This window comes from Heptranchias perlo, chromosome 6 (genome assembly GCF_035084215.1).
Source record: "Heptranchias perlo isolate sHepPer1 chromosome 6, sHepPer1.hap1, whole genome shotgun sequence".
Taxonomy (NCBI): Eukaryota; Metazoa; Chordata; class Chondrichthyes; order Hexanchiformes; family Hexanchidae; genus Heptranchias; species Heptranchias perlo.
The window spans coordinates 65,056,987-65,079,719 of NC_090330.1; the positions used below are offsets into that span (position 1 = coordinate 65,056,987).

Genomic DNA, 22,733 nt, shown 5'->3' on the forward strand with positions numbered 1-22,733 from the left:
GAATTATATATATCCTGTTCCATTGAAGATATGATTGCTATCAATTTGATGGCATGCATCTGGGCTTCCTTTGCCTCAGTATGCAGATAGTTTGTAATGCTGAAAAAAAGATCTTTCAGGTGGCTGCCAGGCTGAACACTATCAGTAAACACCCCTCCCATTATTTGAGCAGGACAACAGGCTACAAGGTCAGTTCTTGAAGGACCACGGTGAGCCATTGAAACTTTGACCTGAGGCTTATGTCATGTGTAACCAATTTAACACCAGTATAACTAGAGATATAAATCTACTCACTCTGTAGAAATAGAGCAAACCTAGAGATGTTTTCACCCAGCCTGGAAGTGTTTTTTTATACTGTACTGTGCTACAGCACGATATTGTCTTCAAAGGTAATATCCACCTAGACATCCAAAAGAGTGTGTCCATGCCCTGGAAATTGGAGAGGAGTCGTTCTAGCTGTCTGTGGCAGAGGAGTGGGTATTTCTTACCGGCATGAAAAATTCAAGGCATCTTCATTCAACAGTGTTTTAGACAAACACATATCTCATGCCAATACTGTTTGCTTTTGTCCATGAATATGTTGTGTTTAACACCCCATTAATTGCACAAGAGTGCCAACTATCATTATAATCTCTTACTTTATGTGTACTATCACCAAATACAGGTGACCCAAAATAACAACCATTTGATGAGCCAACATGTGTTGTTATAAACAAACCAAAAATGACAGCTATCCATAGATATAAATACAAAGAAAGTATTGTCCAGTATTACTAATTTGTGTACCTGTTGCTATTTGAGTAAATTGATTGCTTTACACTGTGTGACTTATGCTTCTAGCTACTGAGCATAGATGTGCTGTTTGTGATTTCTGTGATTGCCTTGAGCAGAAGGAGTCACATCCAAATGGGAGTTTGGTCCATGGGATTGATGGAGGGATTAATAGTGTTTTGTGATATTGTGCTATCTGGATATCCGAAATGGGATGTCTTTAAATGTCTCAGCAGAGCGCTCAGTATCTTCAGGGGTGGAAGGTATTTATGAATTGATGTTGTAGACTTTGTGTCATGATAGACAGATCTCTGACCTGAAAGCCAAAATCCTGTCGATCGTGCCTTAGCATTTGCAGTATGGTTTAGCTGATAAATGCTGTCATTGATCTGACTAAGAGAAGGCCTCTGCCAAACCTTTCCTTTAGGGAAGACTTCAATACATTTTCGGAATACATCTGCTGCCCTACCTTCAGAACTGTTTCGAGAGTTGACTCCCCATCTGATACAAACAGAGCAAAGTGCAGTTCCATTCTTTTGTTTCACCTATGAGTCACTGAGGATTTGTTTGGAATTACCAAGCTGGATGACAATCCCTCCACAATGAAGAGTCTAGTAAAGCTATTCTGTTCTCCAGCACATTATATGTGTGAGAGACTGAGCCTTGGAGAGTGTCTAACCTCTGCCCCACTACAGTGGGGAATTGAGCACAGGCATTGAAAATATTCCATTGCAGCTTCAATACATGTGCCTTTGGGACATGTCCAGCGATCTCTTCACTTACCTGTTCCTTCTCATACGCAGTCTATGACACCTGTGATTTAAAATAGACCTTTCCAATTTGGTTTCCTTCATTGGTACAGCTGTTTCCTTTATACACTAAATAACATGAGATGTGGGTATTGCTTGACCAGATTCGGCTTAACTGTCTCGCAAATCCAGATCTGCCAAGTGAGAGTAACTGAAAACTTTGTAAGGACTCTGCAGCCAACTGTCTCTACCTATACATCAGTGGTCCAGTTAGAATGACTCCTTTCCATTTTGTTCTATATTGGTGCAATAGTTAAGTGAACCACTTTGTATCTTCCCTTTGATCAGTCATGGCACATGGATACCTCATCATAGAAAGTTACGGCACAGAAGGAGGCCATTCGGTCCATCGTGTCCATGCCGGCCGAAAAAGAGCTATCCAGCTTAATCCCACTTTCAAGCACTTGGTCCGTAGCCCTGTAGGTTACGGCACTTCAAGTGCACAACCAAGTACTTTTTAAATGAGTTGAGGGTTTTTGCCTTTACCACCGTTTCAGGCAATGAGATCCAGACCCCCACCACCCTCTGGGTGAAAAGAATTCTCCCCAGTTCCCTCTAATCCTTCTACCGATTACTTAAAAATCTATGCCCCCTGGTCACTGATCCCTCTGCTAAGGGAAATAGGTCTTCCCTATCCACTGTATCTAGTCCTGTCATAATTTTATATACCTCAACTAAATCTCCCCTCAGCCTCCTTTGTTGCAAAGAAAACAATCCCAGCCTATCCAATCTTTTCTCATAGTTAAAATTCCCCAGCCTTGGCAACATCCTCGTAAATCTCCTCTGTACCCTCTCTAGTGCAATCATATCTTTCCTGTAATGTGCTGACCAGAACTGTATGCAGTATTCAAGCTGTGGCCTAACCAATGCTTTATACAGTTCTAGCATAATCTCCCTGCTGTTATATTCCATGCCTCGGCTAATAAAGGAAAGTATCCGTATGACTTCTTAACCACCTTATCTACCTATTCTGCTACCTTCAGGGATCTGTGGACATGCACTCCAAGGTCCCTTTATTCCTCTACACCTCTCCGTATCCTCCCATTTATTGTGTACTCCCTTGCCTTGTTTGCCCTCCCCAAATGCGTTACCTCACACTTCTCCGGATTGAATTCCATTTGCCACTTTTCTGCCCACCTGACCAGACCATTGATACCTTCCTGCAGCCTACAGCTTTCCTCCTCACTATCAACCACATGGCCCATTTTTGTATCATCTGCAAACTTCTTGATCAAGCCCCCCACATTCAAGTCCAAATCATTAATATACATCATGTACAAGGTGTTGTGTTGATTCGTTATCATCACATTGAGCGCCTCTAATAAACTGGATTTAAATCCTGTGAGCTCAAGCTGCACAGCAAGATCATTGCTGTCCATGTGGTCTTTCGTGCAAGGTCAGTGCCTCTTGGCTCAAGTCTTCCAGACCCTCTTGGACATCTGGCCTTCTGCAGTTGACTCTCCTTCTCTCTGCACAGTTCTAATGAGCTTGAACATGAATGCAGCCATCCCCTGCCTCTCGATGTTGTGGCCCCCTGACCTAGTTCAGGTTTGTTTTCAGCTACACTGATTTTTGCATTGGTTTGGCTTTATTCCCCAGTCCCCATTGACTGCAAAGGCTACCAACACATCATAATTTAAATCATTTTCCAACTGTGCACCGTACTGCAATGTCTTTCCACTATTCCTACTTTTTTGCCCATCCAAAGCAAACTCTCTCGACACACTTTGGCCAAGTGTTTATCTTATCCCCAGAATAGCATCAACATGGGCACTTCTGCCTTCTAGAAACCGATTGCCTGTATGAGATACTGGTGTAGCAACATCACACTATAAAACCTTATGTTTGCTATTCACTTAGTGATCAAATGTAAGTACCATGACACATTCCATGAATTTGGAGCCACCATACAATTCCCAACAATTTCATGTCTCATGGCAGCCCTTGGGCCCCCATCTGTGGCTTGACTCCCTTTCAAACCAGCAACTGTTTGCTTTGGTTTTTTATTGCTTTTATGACATCTGACTTTCCTTGAATCACAATTCTGTAATCTGCCAGACTGTAGTATCATTGGCTCACAGGTTGCTGCGTAAGGACTGGTTTAGTGAACCACTCTTTGGTCAATTGATGTAGCACCTCAGCCTTCCCAACCACTTTTTGGCTCCCACTCCTGAGGCTGCAAAATGATCGTCTCATTTGGCCATCTAACTAAGAATCTTGCGGCCATGGTCAAGCAACCATACCCTTAAATCATCTGGAACCATTTCCTGAAAATGGTCTTTTAATATTAATTCACGTGCTTCATCATAAGAGGTATTGTGCCCCCTAACGACAATTTCAGTATATTTTCCATTTCTATTGCCAGTTTTCTAACTACAGTCCTGAGGTTTCGATAACATTTGAAAGTTTACAGTCATCTGCTTCTAGCACGGTCAGGAATAGCAAGAATTGCTTATTTTACAGCATCACTTTGTACATCCAGTCCTCTCACGAAGACACAGTAAGCACTTCCTGCTAAGTGACTGTGCCAGTGTTACTGCCTGTACTTCTTTCCCTCACTAACAATGGTTTGCTAACGATTTAAAAACCCATTAAAAAAATTATGTTACCTGATTCTTTAAAATTTGAAATTGGATTAGATTTGATTAAGTCTTTTTTCGTTCAGAACTAAGGGTTGTATTGACTAGACCCCCACTTACCAGTCTCGATGCACACCACGTTCTCCCGTCTACTGCAAAAGATGGTAAATTTACTGGGGTCAGCCATAGGTATATTTTGATGAGTTCCTAGCAGTGTTTCTGCTCACACTAAGAAGCCTGCAAAGAGGAAGGGGATGGAAAATTGCACTGCTGATGCAGGAGTCTGGTGAATGAGGCAGCTTAGAAGGTCCAGCTGTCACTTCAACACATACAATTGTGGGATCTCATTATTTCTTGGGAAAATCTGATCAGAGGGGGTCGGGGAATAATGCTTTAGATCACCCCGTGATCGATTGCACTCACTGGGGTGGGCCATTTAATTTTTGACATCCCTCTCCTGGCCCTAGCAATGTTGAACACCAGTAAAATGCTGTCATGACTGGTGCTCTGTTAAGGCAGTGATGACACAAAGCATGACGCCCCGCCATTCTGTATTTGAATACAGATGGATACTTCCAGCATCCAGTAGAAGTGACATTAGAAGATTGGTACAGGTGCAGAAATGGGTGGGGACCCATCAGTAAGGGTCCATACCTGCCTGCTGGAAAACAATCAACTTGGGCAGAAACTCCTGGTGAGGAACTTCTTTTCGTCTGAATTTATGACATGAACTGTTTCACCATTCAGGGTTCTGTAGAGATTGGACAAAGACACTCCATTGGCTAGCAGCTACTCCTAACACACTGTGGTACATATTCTGAGCAGCAGGATAATACAGATGGGAGTTTTAGCAGGAGATAAAATAAATTCTAGAAATAGGTGAAAATAGATTTTTTCATATATTCTCTTTCTCTTTCCTTGTTTGTCTAATAGCAAGAGAAAGCACAAAGGTGAGGGAAAGGGGGTCCAGAATCTTAAATGCAGCCTAAAGTTGTCTCGCCTCCTCCTCACTCATTGATCCCACCAGAGAGATGTACTACATACAGAGAGTTTTCCTGATACCCTGGCAACATTTTTCACCCCAAAATATCACCAAGAAGTTGGTCGTTAATCTCACTGTTAACTTGTGGGACTTTGTTGGCGCAGAATGGCTGCCACGTTTGATACTTAGCAACAGTCACTGCACTGCAAAAGTAATCATAATGTGAATAAGTGTTTCAAGGCATTTCAGTGATGAGATGGACACTACATAAATGTGCAAGTATTTTTTCTCTTTTTATCTTAACAGGGAGGAGAGATTGGACACATTGCACTGTCCAGTCTTCATTTGGTGACCTAGTTATTGAAAGCAACAGATTTAATGCCAAGTCTAGCATTATGAGTAATTGGCAGAAAGTGTGAAGACATACCAAAAATGCACACCCTTATCATGTGACAGTGTTAGAATAAAATCCCACCATGGGAGAAGATTTTCTCTCTGTATAAGAATATATGTGACAACTATATCAGCATCTCATTCCCTCTGAAATGGATGTTCGGTGAGGAAACAAAATTCTGAAATAAAATTTTGTGACCAGATTTATGCCTGGAGAATAAAAGACAAGGTCATTTCACAACCACACAATTCCAGCATAGGATCTAAATGTGGTCATGCAAAGGCTAATGAAATATTCCTATTCAACCTGTGGGTTGATAGAATATGAAGTTTCTAATGTGATAAACTGGTATTCTGATGATGAGTGAACTGCATGCATGACCTAATCACTGCAAAATTTTCTCACTTGATGTAACCACTGATTACTATTTAAACCACATCCCAAATTCCTGCTTATGATGATGTCTGAATTCCATGCGGCTTAAGAAATCATTATTCCGTATTGCTTCCCTGCTCTACTTAAATACGAAATGGAACATAGTTTCTTCTCAGTGTTGGAAGAGTTTTCTATTGTTATGTAGACAGAACAAAGCAAGGCTGGAAATCAACTGAACTATTCTTGACCTGTAGAAATACAATTTTTAATAAACCTTTCACTAAACATCAGATGCGCACAAATTGGGACAAACAATTAGAGGGTTAAATGTGTAGCTGAAAAAGTGGTGTGGGAAGCAGGGGTTTCAATTCATGGGGCACTGGCATCAGTACTGGGGAAAGAGGGTGCTGTTCCATTGGGACGTAAAAATTAAAGGTGCTGTATCTGAATGCACAAAGCATTTGTAATAAGATAAGATGAATTAATGGCACAAATAGAGAGAAATGCGTTTGACCTAGTAGCCATTACTGAGATGTGGTTGCAGGGTGACCAAGGTTGGGAACTAAATATTCCAGGGTACTTGACTTTTAGAAAAGATAGGCAAAATGGAAAAGAAGAGGATGTGGCCCTGATAATAAAGGATGAGATAAAGGCAGTAGTGATAAAGGATCTTAGCTCAGAAAACCAGGATGTAGAATCAGTATGGGTGGTGCTAAGCAATAACAAGGGGCAGAAAACACTGGTGGGAGTAGTTTATAGGCCCCCTAACAGTAGTTATAGCATTGGACAGAGCATAAATCAAGAAATTAGAGGAGCATATAACAAGGATTTTGTGGGACTTTAACCTTCATACAGACTGGGCAAACCGAATGGGCAAAAGTTTGGAGGATGAGTTCATATCATGCATTCAAGAGAGTTTTCTAGAACAATGTGTCGAGGAACCAGCTGAAACAAGCTATTTTAGATTTAGTATTATGTAATGAAACAAGGTTAATTAGTAATCTTATAGTAAAGGATCCTCTGGGGCAGAGTGATCATAATATCATAGAATTTCATATTGAGTTTGAGAATAATGTAGTTAAGTCCAAAACTAGGGTCTTAAATTTAAACAAAGCCAATTACGTAGGCACGAGGGGCGAGTTGGCTAAGGTGGATTGGGAAATTGGATTAAAAGATATGACGGTAGATAAGCAATGGTGAACATTCAAAGAAATAATTCATAATTCTCAACGAATATACATTCCCTTGAGGGAAAAGTGGTCCAAACGTGGCTAACTGGAGAAGTTAAGGATAGTATTAGATTAAAAGAAGAGGCTTACAATATTGCCAAAAAAGTAGTAAGCCTGAGGATTGGGAGGGTTTTAGAAATCAACAAAGGATGACCAAGAAATTGATAGAGGGAGAAAATTGAATATGAGAGTATACTAGCAAGAAATATAAAAACAGATTGTAAGAGCTTCTACAAGTATGTAAAATGGAAGAGATTAGGGAAAGTAAATGTGGGTCCCTTAATGGCAGAGACTGGAGAAATTATAACGGGGAATAACGAAATGGCAGAGATGTTAAACAAATATTTTGTATCTGTCTACACAGTAGAAGACACAAAAAACATACTGGAAATAATGGGGAACCAAGGGTCGAATGAGAGTGAGGAACTTAAAGTAATTAAGATTAATAGAGAAAAAGTACTGGAGAAATTATTGGGACTAAAAGCCAACAAATCCCCTGGACCTGATGGCCTACATCCTAGGGTTCTAAAAGAGGTGACTGTAGAGATAGTGGATGCATTGGTTTTGATCTCCTAGAATTCCTTAGATTCTAGAGCGGTCTCCTTGGATTGGAAGATAGCAAATGTAACCCCGCTATTCAAAAAAGGAGGGAGAGAGGGAAACAGGAAACTATCTGTAGGGAACTATCGGCCAGTTAGCCTGACATCAGTAGTAGGGAAAATGCTAGAATTCGTAACCCCTCAGATAATGAAGCAGTCCATGCCCGCATGCAGCAAGACCTGGACAACATCCAGGCTTGGACTGATAAGTGGCAAGTAACATTCGCACCAGACAAGTGCCAGGCAATGACCGTCTCCAACAAGAGAAAGTCCAACCACCTCCCCTTGACATTCAACGGCATTACCATCACCGAATCCCCCACCATCAACATCCTGGGGGTCACCATTGACCAGAAACTTAACTGGACCAGCCATATAAATACTGTGGCTACAAGAGCAGGTCAGAGGCTGGGTATTCTGGGGCGTGTGACTTATCTCCTGACTCCACAAAGCCTTTCCACCATCTACAAGGCACAAGTCAGGAGTGTGATAGAATACTCTCCACTTGCCTGGATGAGTACAGCTCCAACAACACTCAAGAAGCTCAACACCATCCAGGACAAAGCAGCCCGCTTGATTGGCATGCCATCCACCACCCTAAACATTCACTTCCTTCACCACCGGCGCACCGTGGCTGCAGTGTGTAACGTCCATACGATGCACTGCAGCAACTCGCCAAGGCTTCTTGACAGCACGTCCCAAACCCACAACCTCTACCACCTAGAAGGACAAGGGGAGCAGGCACATGGGAACAACACCACCTGCACGTTCCCCTCAAAGTCACACACCATCCCGACTTGGAAATATATTGCCGTTCCTTCATCGTCGCTGGGTCAAAATCCTGGAACTCCCTACCTAACAGCACTGTGGGAGACCCTTCACCACATGGACTGCAGCGATTCAAGAAAGCGGCTCATCACCACCTTCTCAAGGGCAATTAGGGATGGGCAATAAATGCTGGTTTGGGAGGTGCTGTCGAAGAAGCCTTGGCGAGTTGCTGCAGTGCATCCTGTGGATGGTGCACACTGCAGCCACAGTGCGCCGGTGGTGAAGGGAGTGAATGTTTAGGGTGGTGGATGGGGTGCCAATCAAGCGGGCTGCTTTATCTTGGATGGTGTCGAGCTTCTTGAGTGTTGTTGGAGCTGCACTCATCCAGGCAAGTGGAGAGTATTCCATCACACTCCTGACTTGTGCCTTGTAGATGGTGGAAAGGCTTTGGGGAGTCAGGAGGTGAGTCACTCGCCGCAGAATACCCAGCCTCTGACCTGCTCTCGTAGCCACGGTATTTATATGGCTGGTCCAGTTAAGTTTCTGGTCAATGGTGACCCCCAAGATGTTGATGGTGGGGCATTCGGCGATGGTAATGCCGTTGAATGTCAAGGGGAGGTGGTTAGACTCTCTCTTGTTGGAGATGGTCATTGCCTGGCACTTATCTGGCGCGAATGTTACTTGCCACTTATGAGCCCAAGCCTGGATGTTGTCCAGGTCTTGCTGCATGCAGGCTCGGACTGCTTCATTATCTGAGGGGTTGCGAATGGAACTGAACACTAGTGGGATGCCGTAAGTATCAGTGCTTGGGCCTCAGCTATTTACAATCAATCAATGACTTAGATGAGGGGACTGAGTGTAATGTATCCAAGTTTGCTGACGATACAAAGCTAGGTGGGAAAGTAAGTTGTGAGGAGCACGCAAAGAGGCTACAAAGGGATATAGACAGGTTAAGTGATTGGGCAAGAAGGTGGAGTATAATGTGTGAAAATGTGAAATTATCCACTTTGGTAGGAAGAATAGAAAAGCAGAATAATTTTCAAAAGGTGAGAGACTAGTAAATGTTGGTATTCAGAGGGATTTGGGTGTCTTTGTTTGCGAATCACAGAAAGTTAAGGTGCAGGTACAGCAAGGAATTAGGAAGGCAAGTGGTATGTTAGCCTTTTTGCAAGGGTGTTGGAATATAAAAGTAAGGAGGTCTTGCTGCAATTATATAGGGCTCTGGTGAGACGACACCTGGAGTACTGTGTACAGTTTAGGTCTCCTTACCTAAGGAAGGATATACTTGCCTTCGAGGAGGTGCAACTAAGGTTCAGCAGATTGATTCCTAAGATGAGAGGGTTGTCCTATGAGGAGAAGTTGAGTAGAATGGGCCTATATTCTCTGGAGTTTAGAAGAATGAGAGGTGATCTCATTGAAACATATAAAATTCTTAGAGGGTTTGACAGGGCAGGTGCTGAGAGGCCGTTTCCTCTGGCTGGGGAGTCTAAAACTAGGGCTCGTGGTCTCAGGATAGGGGGTCGGCCATTTAGGACTGAGATGAGGAAAAATTTCTTCACTCAGAGGTTGGTGAATCTTTGGAATCCTCTACTCCAGTCGTTGAGGTAAAAGATCAGCCATGATTTTATTGAATGGCAAATTAGGCTCAAGAGGCCATGTGGCCTACTCCTGCTCCTATTTCTTATGTTCTTATCTCATTGGTTAGTAGAATGTCCCGGAGCTTATGCTTGATCACTTTTGGTGATATATCTTCTTGAGCATCTTTATAGTCGTTAATGATCGTCTTTAGCACACTAAATAAGTCGAGGATAGCATACCAATGAAAGCAGAACAGGAGAATTTCTTGCTTTTCTTCCAATGATGCTATGAAATCGTTTACATCCATTTGAACAGGCAAACATGCTATCAGTTTAACATATCATCTAAAAGAGAGGTGGAAAATATTTTTGTGGGAGTTTATTTACTGTTTTGTTTGGTAAATTTTTTGCACATTAAGGTGAAAGGGATCAGTGCTGGGGAATTGAACCATTTTGGGCACCCATTGTCAGCATGTAGAATTTCAGGCATATAACCCAGCCAGAGTAAAGCCCCCTCTATTCTATCTGCTAATGTGTGTTAACTTCAACCTCAGTAGGCACATCTTTCTGTATCAGTATAAAGGAGATTTTCCTGTTCCTGCACCTGGCTATGCTGGCTCAACTGGGTATACTTAATACCGGAAAATCAGGCAGAGAGGAGCATATACTCCAAGGGAACCTGCCCAGTTTTTCTGTCTATTAATTTAAATGAACCTGAAAATTGAACAGGCTCCCCTATAGGCGTTCACTTTGACCCATCCATTTTCCTGTATTAGCTGTGCCCAGGTAATCCAATATGCCCATGCGAAGGACCAGGAAAATCTCCCCTAAATGTTTTCCATATTGCACTTTAGCTATCCTCACTGGATCTTTGAATAATTTACTGCCATGTTTGTGTTGTACTCTTAATCCCACTAGGAACTATGTTAAGGCTAAACCAAACTTATTAAAAGGTTATGGGGTGACATGATGGGCAATAAATGCCAGCCTCGCCAGCGATGCCCACATCCCATGAACGAATAAAAAAAAGTCTTAAAAATATGGAACGTTATGATAAGGTAAATAGTGAATGATTTGGGTTCCACTGGTCTACAACACAGTATCAAGTGGACACAAATTTAAGCTATTCGCATAAAGAATCAAAAGGGAAATTAGAAGAAAAATCATTATGCACAGGCCTCCTAATTCATGAGCCAACTGCTGCAGGTGCACAAGAAACAATGCACCACCATTGTATTTATAGCCTTGGGAAGTGTGTCAGGCTTCTGCTTAGCAGCCCTCTTGACCACCCCCCCCCTCCCCCACCACCCTCAGAAGCATCTGAAGATTGGCAATTCAACTCAGCTCAACTTTTTTTGAAATTTAAATATATAGAAATATGTAATGTTTAGATATATTGTGCCTGTGTATTATAGGAATTGTAGAAATGTTCTTTCTTGTTCTTGAACAGCTATGCATCCCTGATTATCAGTGCATTTTTTGACCGATACAGCTCCTGTCGTAATCCTCAGTTTGTAACTTGGAAGTGAAAAAGCAAATGTCTTAACTATGCCTGAATTTACGACTGAATTGTAGTGCTGTGAAATCTACAGCTGAACAGAGCAAAAAGAAAAAAAGCTTAATTCACTACATTTATAGATAAAAAGCTTAAATCACTTTTTTTTGTTGTCTCATTTATTGCGATACGTTGTGTTATCATTGAATTATGCATGTTTTAGCAAAATTATGATTTCATGTCAAGGTGACTCAGGGACATATATATCTGAAAAAATATCAGCAGTGTGAAGGTTTATTTATCTCAATACCAAAATTCATGGCCTCTTCCTCTCAGAACCTCATCTTGTGTGAATAAATCCTGATATTTTGATTTATGCATTCGTAAATATCTGCTTGCATGTCCATGTTGATGTAAATAGAAGGTAAACAATCCATAATTATTATTTCTTGTGATTTTTTGAACTTGTTTGTTTTTCCAATCAACTATGTTACATGTTTGTCTAAGCTCCTTCAGTTGGGAAAAAAACTCCAATTGGTTAAGTGAGCCGTGGCTCAGTAATAGCACTCTTGCTTTTGAGTCAGAAGATTTTGGGTTCATGTCCCACTCCAGAGACTTGAGCACAAAATCTAAGCTGATGCTCCAGTGGAGTACTAAGGGAGTGCTACATCAGAGGTGCCGTCTTTCGGATGCGACGTTAAACCAAGGTCCCACTGCCCTCTCAGGTGGACTTAAAAGATCCCATGGCATCATTTTGAAGAAGAGCAGGGTAGTTCTCCCCAGTGCCCTGGCCAATATTTATCCCTCAACCAACACCTAAAACAGATTATCTGGTCATTAACTCATTGCTGTTTGTGGGACTTTGCTGTGCGCAAATTGGCTGCCGCGTTTCCGGCATTACAACAGTGACATTACAACAGTGACACTTCAAAACTATGACATTGGCTGTAAAGTGCTTTGGCACCTCCTGTATCAGGCTAGATAAATGCAAGTTTTCACATTGGGGGAGATGGGTGAAGTGGTTTGTTAATCTATGGAACAAGGTAGTTATGGCACAGTGGATGAATATAGTACCTGGGATGACCTGTGGGTTTGAATTAAATGTATGTTACCTTTTCTTTTTAAAGTCAGTGTTCTGTTCTAGATGCTGATGCAATAAACTCAGAATATGTGTTTAATCAATGCAAGTTTGTCAACAAATCATTTTTGCATAGTGTTAGTCCTGATGTACATTGTAAACACAATCACACTGAGAGAATATTATGTTTTTTATACTAGTTCAATTATTGTTTGTTGTAATAGAAATTTATACTGTAACAGCAAAAAAACAGCAGAAAATGTAACCCTAAAACTCATTGTAGTATTTGCTGAGTTTATGAAACCCAAAATGCAGTTCTGACCTCAATGAAAAATCTAACCTTGATAGGAAAAACTAAAGGCTGTGCAATTCTAAAATCAAAAGTATGCTCTAAAAATTAACCTGAAGTCATGGATCTCATCTTATCACCTACACCCAAAAATAACTGATGGAAAGAGTGTGAACTCAAAAATTTAAGCTTGTTGAAAATGATTTATTAAAGAAAAATAAATGCCACACGATTGAAGTATTCTTAAATCAAAATTAATTTTTTACTTTTATGTTCCACAGCTGAACGATACCAAATCAGCAGATCAAAAAACCACACTTCTACATTTCCTAGCCCAAATCTGTGAGGAGAAATATTCAGATGTTTTGAAGTTTACAGATGATCTGCAAAATGTGGACAAAGCTAGCAAAGGTACATATTTAGAATTTACAATCCAATGGCACTTAAAGAATGTCATCAACTAAATGATGGAACATATGTTTCAAATTATAATTTTTTTAAAATAATGAATGCTTTTTGTGGCTATTAAAAATATGTGCAAAAATCAGTTTGTTTGTGTACACTTCGGTTAAATGATGAGATCATATTGATATGCGTGGACTTTATAGATGGTGAACAGTGAGTTGAGGATGGTAAGATTAATACACTGCTGAGTACTTCAAACAGTCCACTATGCTCAGTTTCCCACTACAGTTAAAGTCTGTCAGTGCAATTTTAATCTTAACTCCTGAGTGTGAGGAGATATTGAGTGAATTCGGGCCCTTTTCTTTTCTGGACTGCTGCAGTGAATTCAGAATATGAACTGCTCCTATATGCTGCAGTAATGTTCATGATATAGGCTGAGTTGAAATGTCATTTCCAGCATGGCTTGTTTATGTTTCCTTGTTGAGCATTCTGTAAGAGCTGCAATTTTTTTTCTTAAATAAGCAGAGTGTTTGGAAAAGAAAAGAAACAGGGTGGTATTTCCTCCAATAAAAATTATGGTTTTTATGAGGGATTTCTGTTCATTTCAGTCCTGAAGGCTGGACAATGCTTATCCTTTGACAGAATTATTTTTGTTTATATTGGATGGCACAACAGTAAGATGTGCCTGGAGGCAATTGTAATTAGGATAGATGCTATGTGAATTTGAAACTGGTAATTTCTAAGAACACAGAAAGACCTGGAGAAATTTCATTGAGGTGCTGGCAAGTCAGAGCTTTCCAATGGCCCAATGCATGTTCCAAAAACCCTGGTTCAACAAGTGGCAGCTAATTCTACACTTGGATTTCTGCGTGCATGAGACAAGAATTTGAGATGACAACAGGCAGGTAAACCTGTACCACTGGCATTTTGTACAACCTTTTTCTGTTTATACATATTGATGAGGTACAACTGCACCAACCCTTATGTTTCTGACAGAATTCTAGATGGATATGCAATTTCATGATCACCCCTTCTTGACAATTCTGGACATGTCTTGGTGTTAAAGTTTAAGATACTTTTTTGTCCAGGTATATCAATATTAGCTTGCACTAATTCATTAGTTCCTTATCTTTCAAGTGAGGAGTTAACTGATCTGTAGAAAGTAATATCATTAGCAAAACAAAAATCACTTTAATGAAAAGAAGAAAGAGAACAGAGCTAAGCAACAAGCTTCCCCCAAATGTCCTTGCATTGGTGTTGTGATGAGGAGGTCACATTTATTGTGACCTACTGTTTGCAGCTTCTGAGGCAGTCACGTATCCATGTTCAACAACTCACCAGATAAGCACAAAAGGTCAGGTTCTGGTATGATACCAGGATATCATATCATATATTAAAGACTGGAACTAGATTTTAACGTATCATGGAGAAATTGTACAATGGTACTCTTTCAAATTTTCAATTGGTGCCATTTAAATCAAGTGACAACAACAGGAACTCAGAATCATACAGCACAGAAGGAGGCCATTTGACCCATCGTACTTTTGTCAACTCTTGAAATAGCTGTCCAATTAGTCCCACTCCCCCGCTCTTTCCCCATAGTCCTGCAAATTTTTCCTTTTCAAGTATATATCCAATTCCCTTTTAAAAGTTACTATTGAATCTGCTGCCACTACCCTTTCAGGCAGTGCATTCCAGATCATAACAACTCATGTAAAAAAAAATTCTCCTCGTCTTGCCTTGAGGGGGGAGGAACTGTGTCACACAGCTTGGGAACACTCCCCCAGAGACACTCCCTTGATGTAGGGGTTCCGCGTCCCCACTGAAACTTCTTGTAAATTCGCAAATGGGGTGCAATCCTGGTGGAATTCGGTTCTGCCCTATTATCTGCGTCCCTGACCAGAGATCCTCCTAACTTAGACCCAGGTCTCAATCAGAATATTCTCCAACTTAGTATTTTCCTTAAGTGTTCACTTGAAGTTGTATTAATCTATTATATTTTACAACCAGTAAATGTTTTCAACAGTCTAATGGTATTGTGCCTCTTGGTGGGGCTGTGAGCACAGGCACAATGGGCTTAATGGCCTCTTCCTGTGCTGTACCTACTATGATACTCTGACTTTCCCATCTCTCCCGCTTTCCCATCTCTCCTTCTCCCCTGACTTCTCCCCCCCCCCCCCCCCCCGCCGCCAAACTCTTTCCACATCTCCTGCCAAACTCTTTCCACATCTCCCGCCGACCTCTTTTCCACCCGACCACCGACCTCTTTTCCCCCCGACCGCCGACCTCTTTCCCCCCGACCACCGACCTCCTTCCCCCCGACCGCCGACCTCTTTCCCCCCGCCCACCGACCTCTTTCGCCCCCCGCCCGCCGACCTCTTTCGCCCCCCGCCCGCCAACCTCTTTCTCCCCCCGCCCGCCGAGCTCTTCCACACCCCCCCCCGCCCGCCGACCTCTTTCGCCCCCCCCGCCCGCCGACCTCTTTCTCCCCCCGCCCGCCGACCTCTTTCCCCCCGGCCCGCCCGCCGACCTCTTTCCCCCCCCGCCCGCCGACCTCATCCCCCCCCGCCCGCCGACCTCTTTCCCCCCCCCGCCCGCCGACCTCTTTCCCCCCCCGCCCGCCGACCTCTTCCCCCCCCCCCCCCCGCCCGCCGACCTCTTCCCCCCCCGCCCGCCGACCTCTTCCCCCCCCGCCCGCCGACCTCTTCCCCCCCCGCCCGCCGACCTCATTCCCCCCCCCGCCCGCCGACCTCTTTCCCCCCCGCCCGCCGACCTCTTCCCCCCCCCCCGCCCGCCGACCTCTTTCCCCCCCGCCCGCCGACCTCTTCCCCCCCCGCCCACCGACCTCTTCCCCCCCCCGCCGACCTCTTTCCCCCCCCCGCCCGCCGACCTCTTTCCCCCCAGCCCGCCAACCTCTTTCCCCCCAGCCCGCCGACCTCTTTCCCCCCCGCCCGCCGACCTCTTCCAGCCCCGCCCGCCGACCTCTTTCCCCCCGCCCGCCGACCTCTTTCCCCCCGCCCGCCGACCTCTTTCCCCCCGCCCGCCGACCTCTTTCCCCCCGCCCGCCGACCTCTTTCCCCCCCGCCCGCCGACCTCTTTCCCCCCCGCCCGCCGACCTCTTTCCCCCCCCGCCCGCCGACCTCTTTCCCCCCCGCCCGCCGACCTCTTTCCCCCCCGCCCGCCGACCTCTTTCCCCCCCGCCCGCCGACCTCTTTCCCCCCCGCCCGCCGACCTCTTTCCCCCCCGCCCGCCGACCTCTTTCCCCCCCGCCCGCCGACCTCTTCCCCCCCCGCCCGCCGACCTCTTCCCCCCCCCCCCGCCCGCCGATCTCTTCCCCCCCCGCCCGCCGATCTCTTCCCCCCCCCCGCCCGCCGACCTCTTTCCCCCCCCGCCCGCCGACCTCTTTCCCCCTCCCCGCCGACCTCTTTCCCCCCCGCCCGCCGACCTCTTTCCCCCCCCCCCCCCCCCCCGCCCGCCGACCTCTTTCTCCCCCCCCGCCCGCCGACCTCTTTCTCCCCCCCCGCCCGCCGACCTCTTTCTCCCCCCCCCCGCCCGCCGACCTCTCTCCCCCCCTGCCCGCCGACCTCTCTCCCCCCCTGCCCACCGACCTCTTTCTCCCCCCCCCCCGCCCGCCGACCTCTTTCTCCCCCCCCCCCCCCGCCCGCCGACCTCTCTGCCTGCCGGCCTCTTTCTCCCCCACCGCCCTCCGACCTCTTTCTCCCCCCCCGCCCGCCGACCTCTTTCTCCCCCCCCGCCCGCCGACCTCTTTCTCCTCCCCCGCCCGCCGACCTCTTTCTCCCCCCCCCCCCTGCCCGCCGACCTCTTTCTCCCCCCCCCCCGCCCGCCGACCTCTTTCTCCCCCCCCCGCCCGCCGACCTCTTTCTCCCCCCCCGCCCGCCGACCTCTTTCTCCCCCCTGCCCGCCGACCTCTTTCCCCCCGCCAACCTCTTTTCCGCCCCCCAATCCCCAGACCTCTTCCCCCCCCCCCTCCCGACTTTTTACCTCATTCTTACCACCCATCCTCAATTCTCAATTCCCATCCTCTTTAACCACCGCCCCCCCCCGTCCGCCGACCTCTTTCTCCCCCCCCGCCCGCCGACCTCTTTCTCCCCCCCGCCCGCCGACCTCTTTCTCCCCACCCCGCCCGCCGACCTCTTTCTCCCCCCCCCCGCCCGCCGACCTCTTTCTCCCCCCCCCGCCCGCCGACCTCTCTCCCCCCCTGCCCGCCGGCCTCTTTCTCCCCCACCGCCCGCCGACCTCTTTCTCCCCCCCCGCCCGCCGACCTCTTTCTCCCCCCCCGCCCGCCGACCTCTTTCTCCCCTCCCCCCGCCGACCTCTTTCTCCCCCCCCACCCGCCGACCTCTTTCTCCCCCCCCACCCGCCGACCTCTTTCTCCCCCCTGCCCGCCGACCTCTTTCTCCCCCCCCACCCGCCGACCTCTTTCTCCCCCCTGCCCGCCGACCTCTTTCCCCCCGCCAACCTCTTTTCCGCCCCCCAATCCCCAGACCTCTTTCCCCCCCCCTCCCGACTTTTTACCTCATTCTTACCACCCATCCTCAATTCTCAATTCCCATCCTCTTTAACCACCCCATCCTCATTCCTAACCTCAGACCATCCTCTTATCCCCCCTACCCCCATCCTCCAAAATCTCATCCTCCGAACCCTCATCCTCCTTACTCCACCCTCCTAACCAAATCCTCTTACCAACCCCCATTCTCTTATCCCCTTACTCCCAGACCCTTATCCCATTTGCCCCCGTCCCCGTTGCCCTCCGTCCGTGTGGCCCTCTGTCCCCGTTGACCCCCGTCCTCGTTGATCCCCTTCTCCTTCCCCATCCTCTTCTCATAGAAACATAGAAAACAGGAGCAACAGTAGGCCATTTGGCCCTTCAGGCCTGCTCCGCCATTCAAAATGATCATGGCTGATCGTCTAACTCAGTACCCTGTTCCCGCTTTTTCCCCCTATCCCTTGATCCCTTCAGCATTAAGAAATATATCTATCTCCTTCTTGAATACATCCAATGACTTGGCCTCCACTGCCTTCTGTGGTAGAGAATTCCACAGGTTCACCACCCTCTGAGTGAAGAAATTTCTCCTCATCTTGGTTCTAAATGGCATACCCCATATCCTGAGACTCTGACCCCCGGTTCTGGACTCCCCAGCCATCGGGAACATCCTCCCTGCATCTAGTCTGTCTAGTCCTGTTAGAATTTCATATGTTTCGATGAGATCACCTCTCATTCTTCTAAACTCTAGTGAATATAGGCCTAGTCGACCCAATCTCTCCTCATACATAAGTCCTGTCATCCCAGGAATCAGTCTGGTAAACCTTCGTTGCACTCCCTCCATGGCAAGGACATCCTTCCTCAGATAAGGAGACTAAAACTGCACACAATACTCCAGATGTGGTCTCACCAAGGCCCTGTATAACTGCAGTAAGGCATCCCTGCTCCTGTACTCTCACCCTCTTGCAATGAAGGCTAACATACCATTCGCCTTCCTAACTGCTTGCTGCACCTGAATGCTCGCTTTCAGCGACTGGTGTACAAGGACACCCAGGTCTCGTTGCATCTCCCCTTTTCCCAATCTATCACCATTCAGATAATAATCTGCCTTTCTGTTTTTACAACCAAAGTGGATAACCTCACATTTATCCACGTTATACTGCATCTGCCATGATCTTGCCCACTCACCCAACTTGTCTAAATCACATTTGAGCCTCTTTGCATCCTCTTCACAGCTCACATTCCACTCCAGCTTTGTGTCGTCTGCAAACTTGGAAATGTTACATCTAGTTCCCTCATCCAAATCATTGATATATATTGTGAATAGCTGGGGCCCAAGCACTGATCCCTGCAGTACCCCACTAGTCACTGCCTGCCACCCGGAAAAAGACCCGTTTATTCGTACTCTCTGTTTCCTGTCTGTCAACCAATTCTCAATCCATGCCAGTATATTCCCCCCCCCATTCCATGTGCTTTAATTTTGCACACTAACCTCTTGTGTGGGACCTTATCAAAAGCCTTCTGAAAATCCAAATACACCACATCCACTGGTTCTCCCCTATCTATTCTGCTAGTTACCTCCTCAAAAAACTCCAGTAGATTTGTTAAGCATGATTTCCCTTTCATAAACCCATGCTGGCTTTGTCCAATCCCGTTAACGCCCTCCAAGTGTCCTGTTATCACATCTTTTATAATAGACTCTAGCATTTTCCCCACTACTGATGTTAGGCTAACTGGTCTGTAATTCCCTGTGTTTTCTCTCCCTCCTTTTTTAAATAGTGGGGTAACATTTGCCACCCTCCAATCTGTAGGAACTGTTCCAGACTCTATAGAATTTTGGAAGATGATCACCAATGCATCCACTATTTCCAGGACCACTTCCTTTAGTACTCTGGGATGTAGATTATCAGGCCCTGGGGATTTATCAGCCTTTAGCCCCATTAATTTCCCTAGCACTTTTTTTTTACTGGTTTCCTTCAGTTCCTCCCTCTCACTAGACCCTTCGTTCCCTAACACTTCTGGCAGGTTATTTGTGTCCTCCTTTGTGAAGACAAAACCAAAGTATGTATTTAATTGTTCTTCCATTTCTTTGTTCCCCATTATAATTTCCCCCATTTCTGACTGTAAGGGACCTACATTTGTCTTCACTTATCTTTTTCTCTTGACATATTTATAGAAGCTTTTACAGTCAGTTTTTACGTTCCCTGCTAGTTTACTCTCATACTCTATTTTTCCCCTCTTAATCAATCTCTTTGTCCTCTTTTGCTGCATTCTGAACTGCTCCCAATCCTCAGGCTTGCTGCTTTTTCTGGCAATTTTATATGCCTCCCTTTTGGATCTAATACTATCCCTAATTTCTTTTGTAAGCCACGGTTGAGCCACCTTTCCTGTTTTATTTTTGCGCCAGACAGGGATGAATAATTGTTGTAATTCCTGCACACATTCTTTAAATATTAGTCATTGCCTATCCACCATCATCCCTTTTAGTAAAGTTCCCCAATCTCTCATAGCCAACTCGCACCTCATACTTTTGTTATTTCCTTTATTGAGATTCAAGACCCTAGTTTCGGTTTCAACTACTTCACTGTCCATCTTAATGAGGAATTCTATCATGTTATGGTCGCTCTTCCCTAAGGGACCACGCACAACAAGATTGTTAATTAATCCTTTCTCATTGCACAATACCCAGTTGAGGATCACCTGTTCTCTAGTTGGTTCCTCAACATATTGGTCTAGAAAACCATCACATACACACTCCAGGAATTCCTCCCCCACAGTATTATTGCTAATTTGGTTTGACCAATCTATATGTATATTAAAGTCACCCATGATTATAGTTGTACCCTTCTTGCATGAGTCTCTAATTTCCTGTTTAATGCCCTCCCCTACATCTCCACTACTGTTCGGGGGCCTATAGACAACCCCCACCAACGTTTTCTGCCCCTTGGTGCTTCTTAGCTCCACCCATACAGATTCCACATCGTGACTTTCCGAGCCAATATTCTTCCTCCTTTACTAACAATGCTACCCCACCTCCTTTTCCTTTTTGCCTGTCCTTCCTAAATATTGAATACCCCTGGATGTTCAGTTCCCATCCTTGGTCACCCTGCAGCCATGTCTCCGTAATCGCAACGATATCATAACTGTTAATATCTATCTGCGCTGTTAATTCATCTAGCTTATTGCGAATGCTCCACGCATTAAGACACAATGCCTTTAGACTTGTCTTTTTAAGATTGCTAGTCATCTTAGTTTTATTTTGCACTATGGCCTTATTTGTTTTTTGCCCTTGTTTTCTCTGCCTTCCATTATTGCATCTTCCCTTTCTGTCTTTTGTTTCGATCCTTGTTTCCTCCTCTTCTGTCTCCCTGCTCAGGTTCCCATCCCCCTGCCATTCTAGTTTAAACCTTCCCCAACAGTACTAGCACTTCTCCTTCCCCATCTTCTTCTTCTCCTTCCCCATCTTCTTCTCCTTCCCCATCCTCTTCTCCTTCCCCATCCTCTTCATCTCCTCCCGCAACCTTACCCTCCTTCCCCATCCACTTCTCCTTCCTCTTACTCTTCCCCTCCTCCCCATCATCTTCTCCTCCGTGCTGTCCCCTCTGCTCCCCTGATCCCTTTCTCCATCTCGTCTCGCTCTCCCATCTCCTCCCTGATCCCATTCCCCTTCTCTCCTTCTCCCGCTCCTTAATGTAGTTGTGCCCAACATTGCAGCCACTTCCTTTAGCTTTCAACTTCACTCTGACACCCACGGACCGGCCATTGTCTTCCCCCTCCCTCTCCGCAGATCTCTCACTATACTGTACTCCCCACCCTCTAACCCTGCTCTACCATCTTCTTTCACCACCCTAAAATCCTCTTTCTCGCCTGTCTTATACTCACCCCCTAACTTCACAGTCCTACTTCAACCCTGGTCCAATTTTCCATCCATTGACCTTCCTTGACTTGAAGACTGTTCATCGTCTTGAGAGCCCGTGTGCAACCACACATGAGATTGATGAGTCGTCCTTTAAAATCTCCATCTTTATGCAGTACTGCTAATGGGAATATTAGTTATTTGAATCTTGCATATCTAAGCCTGCGTATGAGGAAAAACAAACTCACATATTGCAATTGAAACCCTTTTACTTGCAATAAAGATATTGTTTGACTAATTTGAACTGACTAACCGGAGAATGTGTGCTTTGTGGGTTCTCAACAATATCTTATTGCTACAGGCAACACCCCAGGCAAAATGACAATTGAATAAAAATGTCAGAACCCATCACTGCAGCTCATCTAAAAGTTTGGAACAAACTGTATTGCGACAGAAAGTATGTTCTCTCTTTAAGAATAAAACTAAATAAACAACAATATTTTATCTTGGCTGCTGTATTCTATGGGAATCATCTTTAATATTTCATATTGCTCTTTTATTTCATTTGCTATATCGCTAAGTCATTCGCTATTCTATTTTACTTTAGGAATGAAGTGAGCCCATTCCTCCCCCTGCACACACATTCTCTCACATATCCTCTAGCTATTCATGTTTTGTAATTACAAACATAGACAAATCCACTTTTCCTACCTCCATTCCAACTTCTGAAATCCACATTCACCTTACTCTATTGTACAATTAACAATCAGCCAGTACAATAGCAAACCACCTGAATCAGGATAAAAGTTGTATTATATTAACCAGATTGATGTATGGGATCTTTGCATCATCATTTAATGATCAATAATACAATGCGACTGAGTCATAGTGAAATCAAGTGCTACAGGTGTATGTGAAGGCCCAAAAACATGATTGGAGGCAGGTTCACCAGATTTTTTCCCAGCTCAGTTATTATGGCAAGTGAGAAACTGATTATTAATTTTGTCTTAAAACATCACAAGT

General features: G+C 45.2%; 1 protein-coding gene across 1 annotated transcript in view; it reads left to right on the forward strand.

Moving 5' to 3' along the window:
* LOC137323053 (protein diaphanous homolog 3-like) overlaps positions 1 to 22,733 on the forward strand; it is a 796,634-nt gene that overhangs the window by 618,125 nt on the left and 155,776 nt on the right. Inside the window, exon 22 of the mRNA XM_067986438.1 lies at positions 13,227 to 13,356. Within this exon, the coding sequence (XP_067842539.1) occupies positions 13,227 to 13,356 (130 nt within the window). The remainder of the gene's footprint in view (positions 1 to 13,226; positions 13,357 to 22,733) is intronic.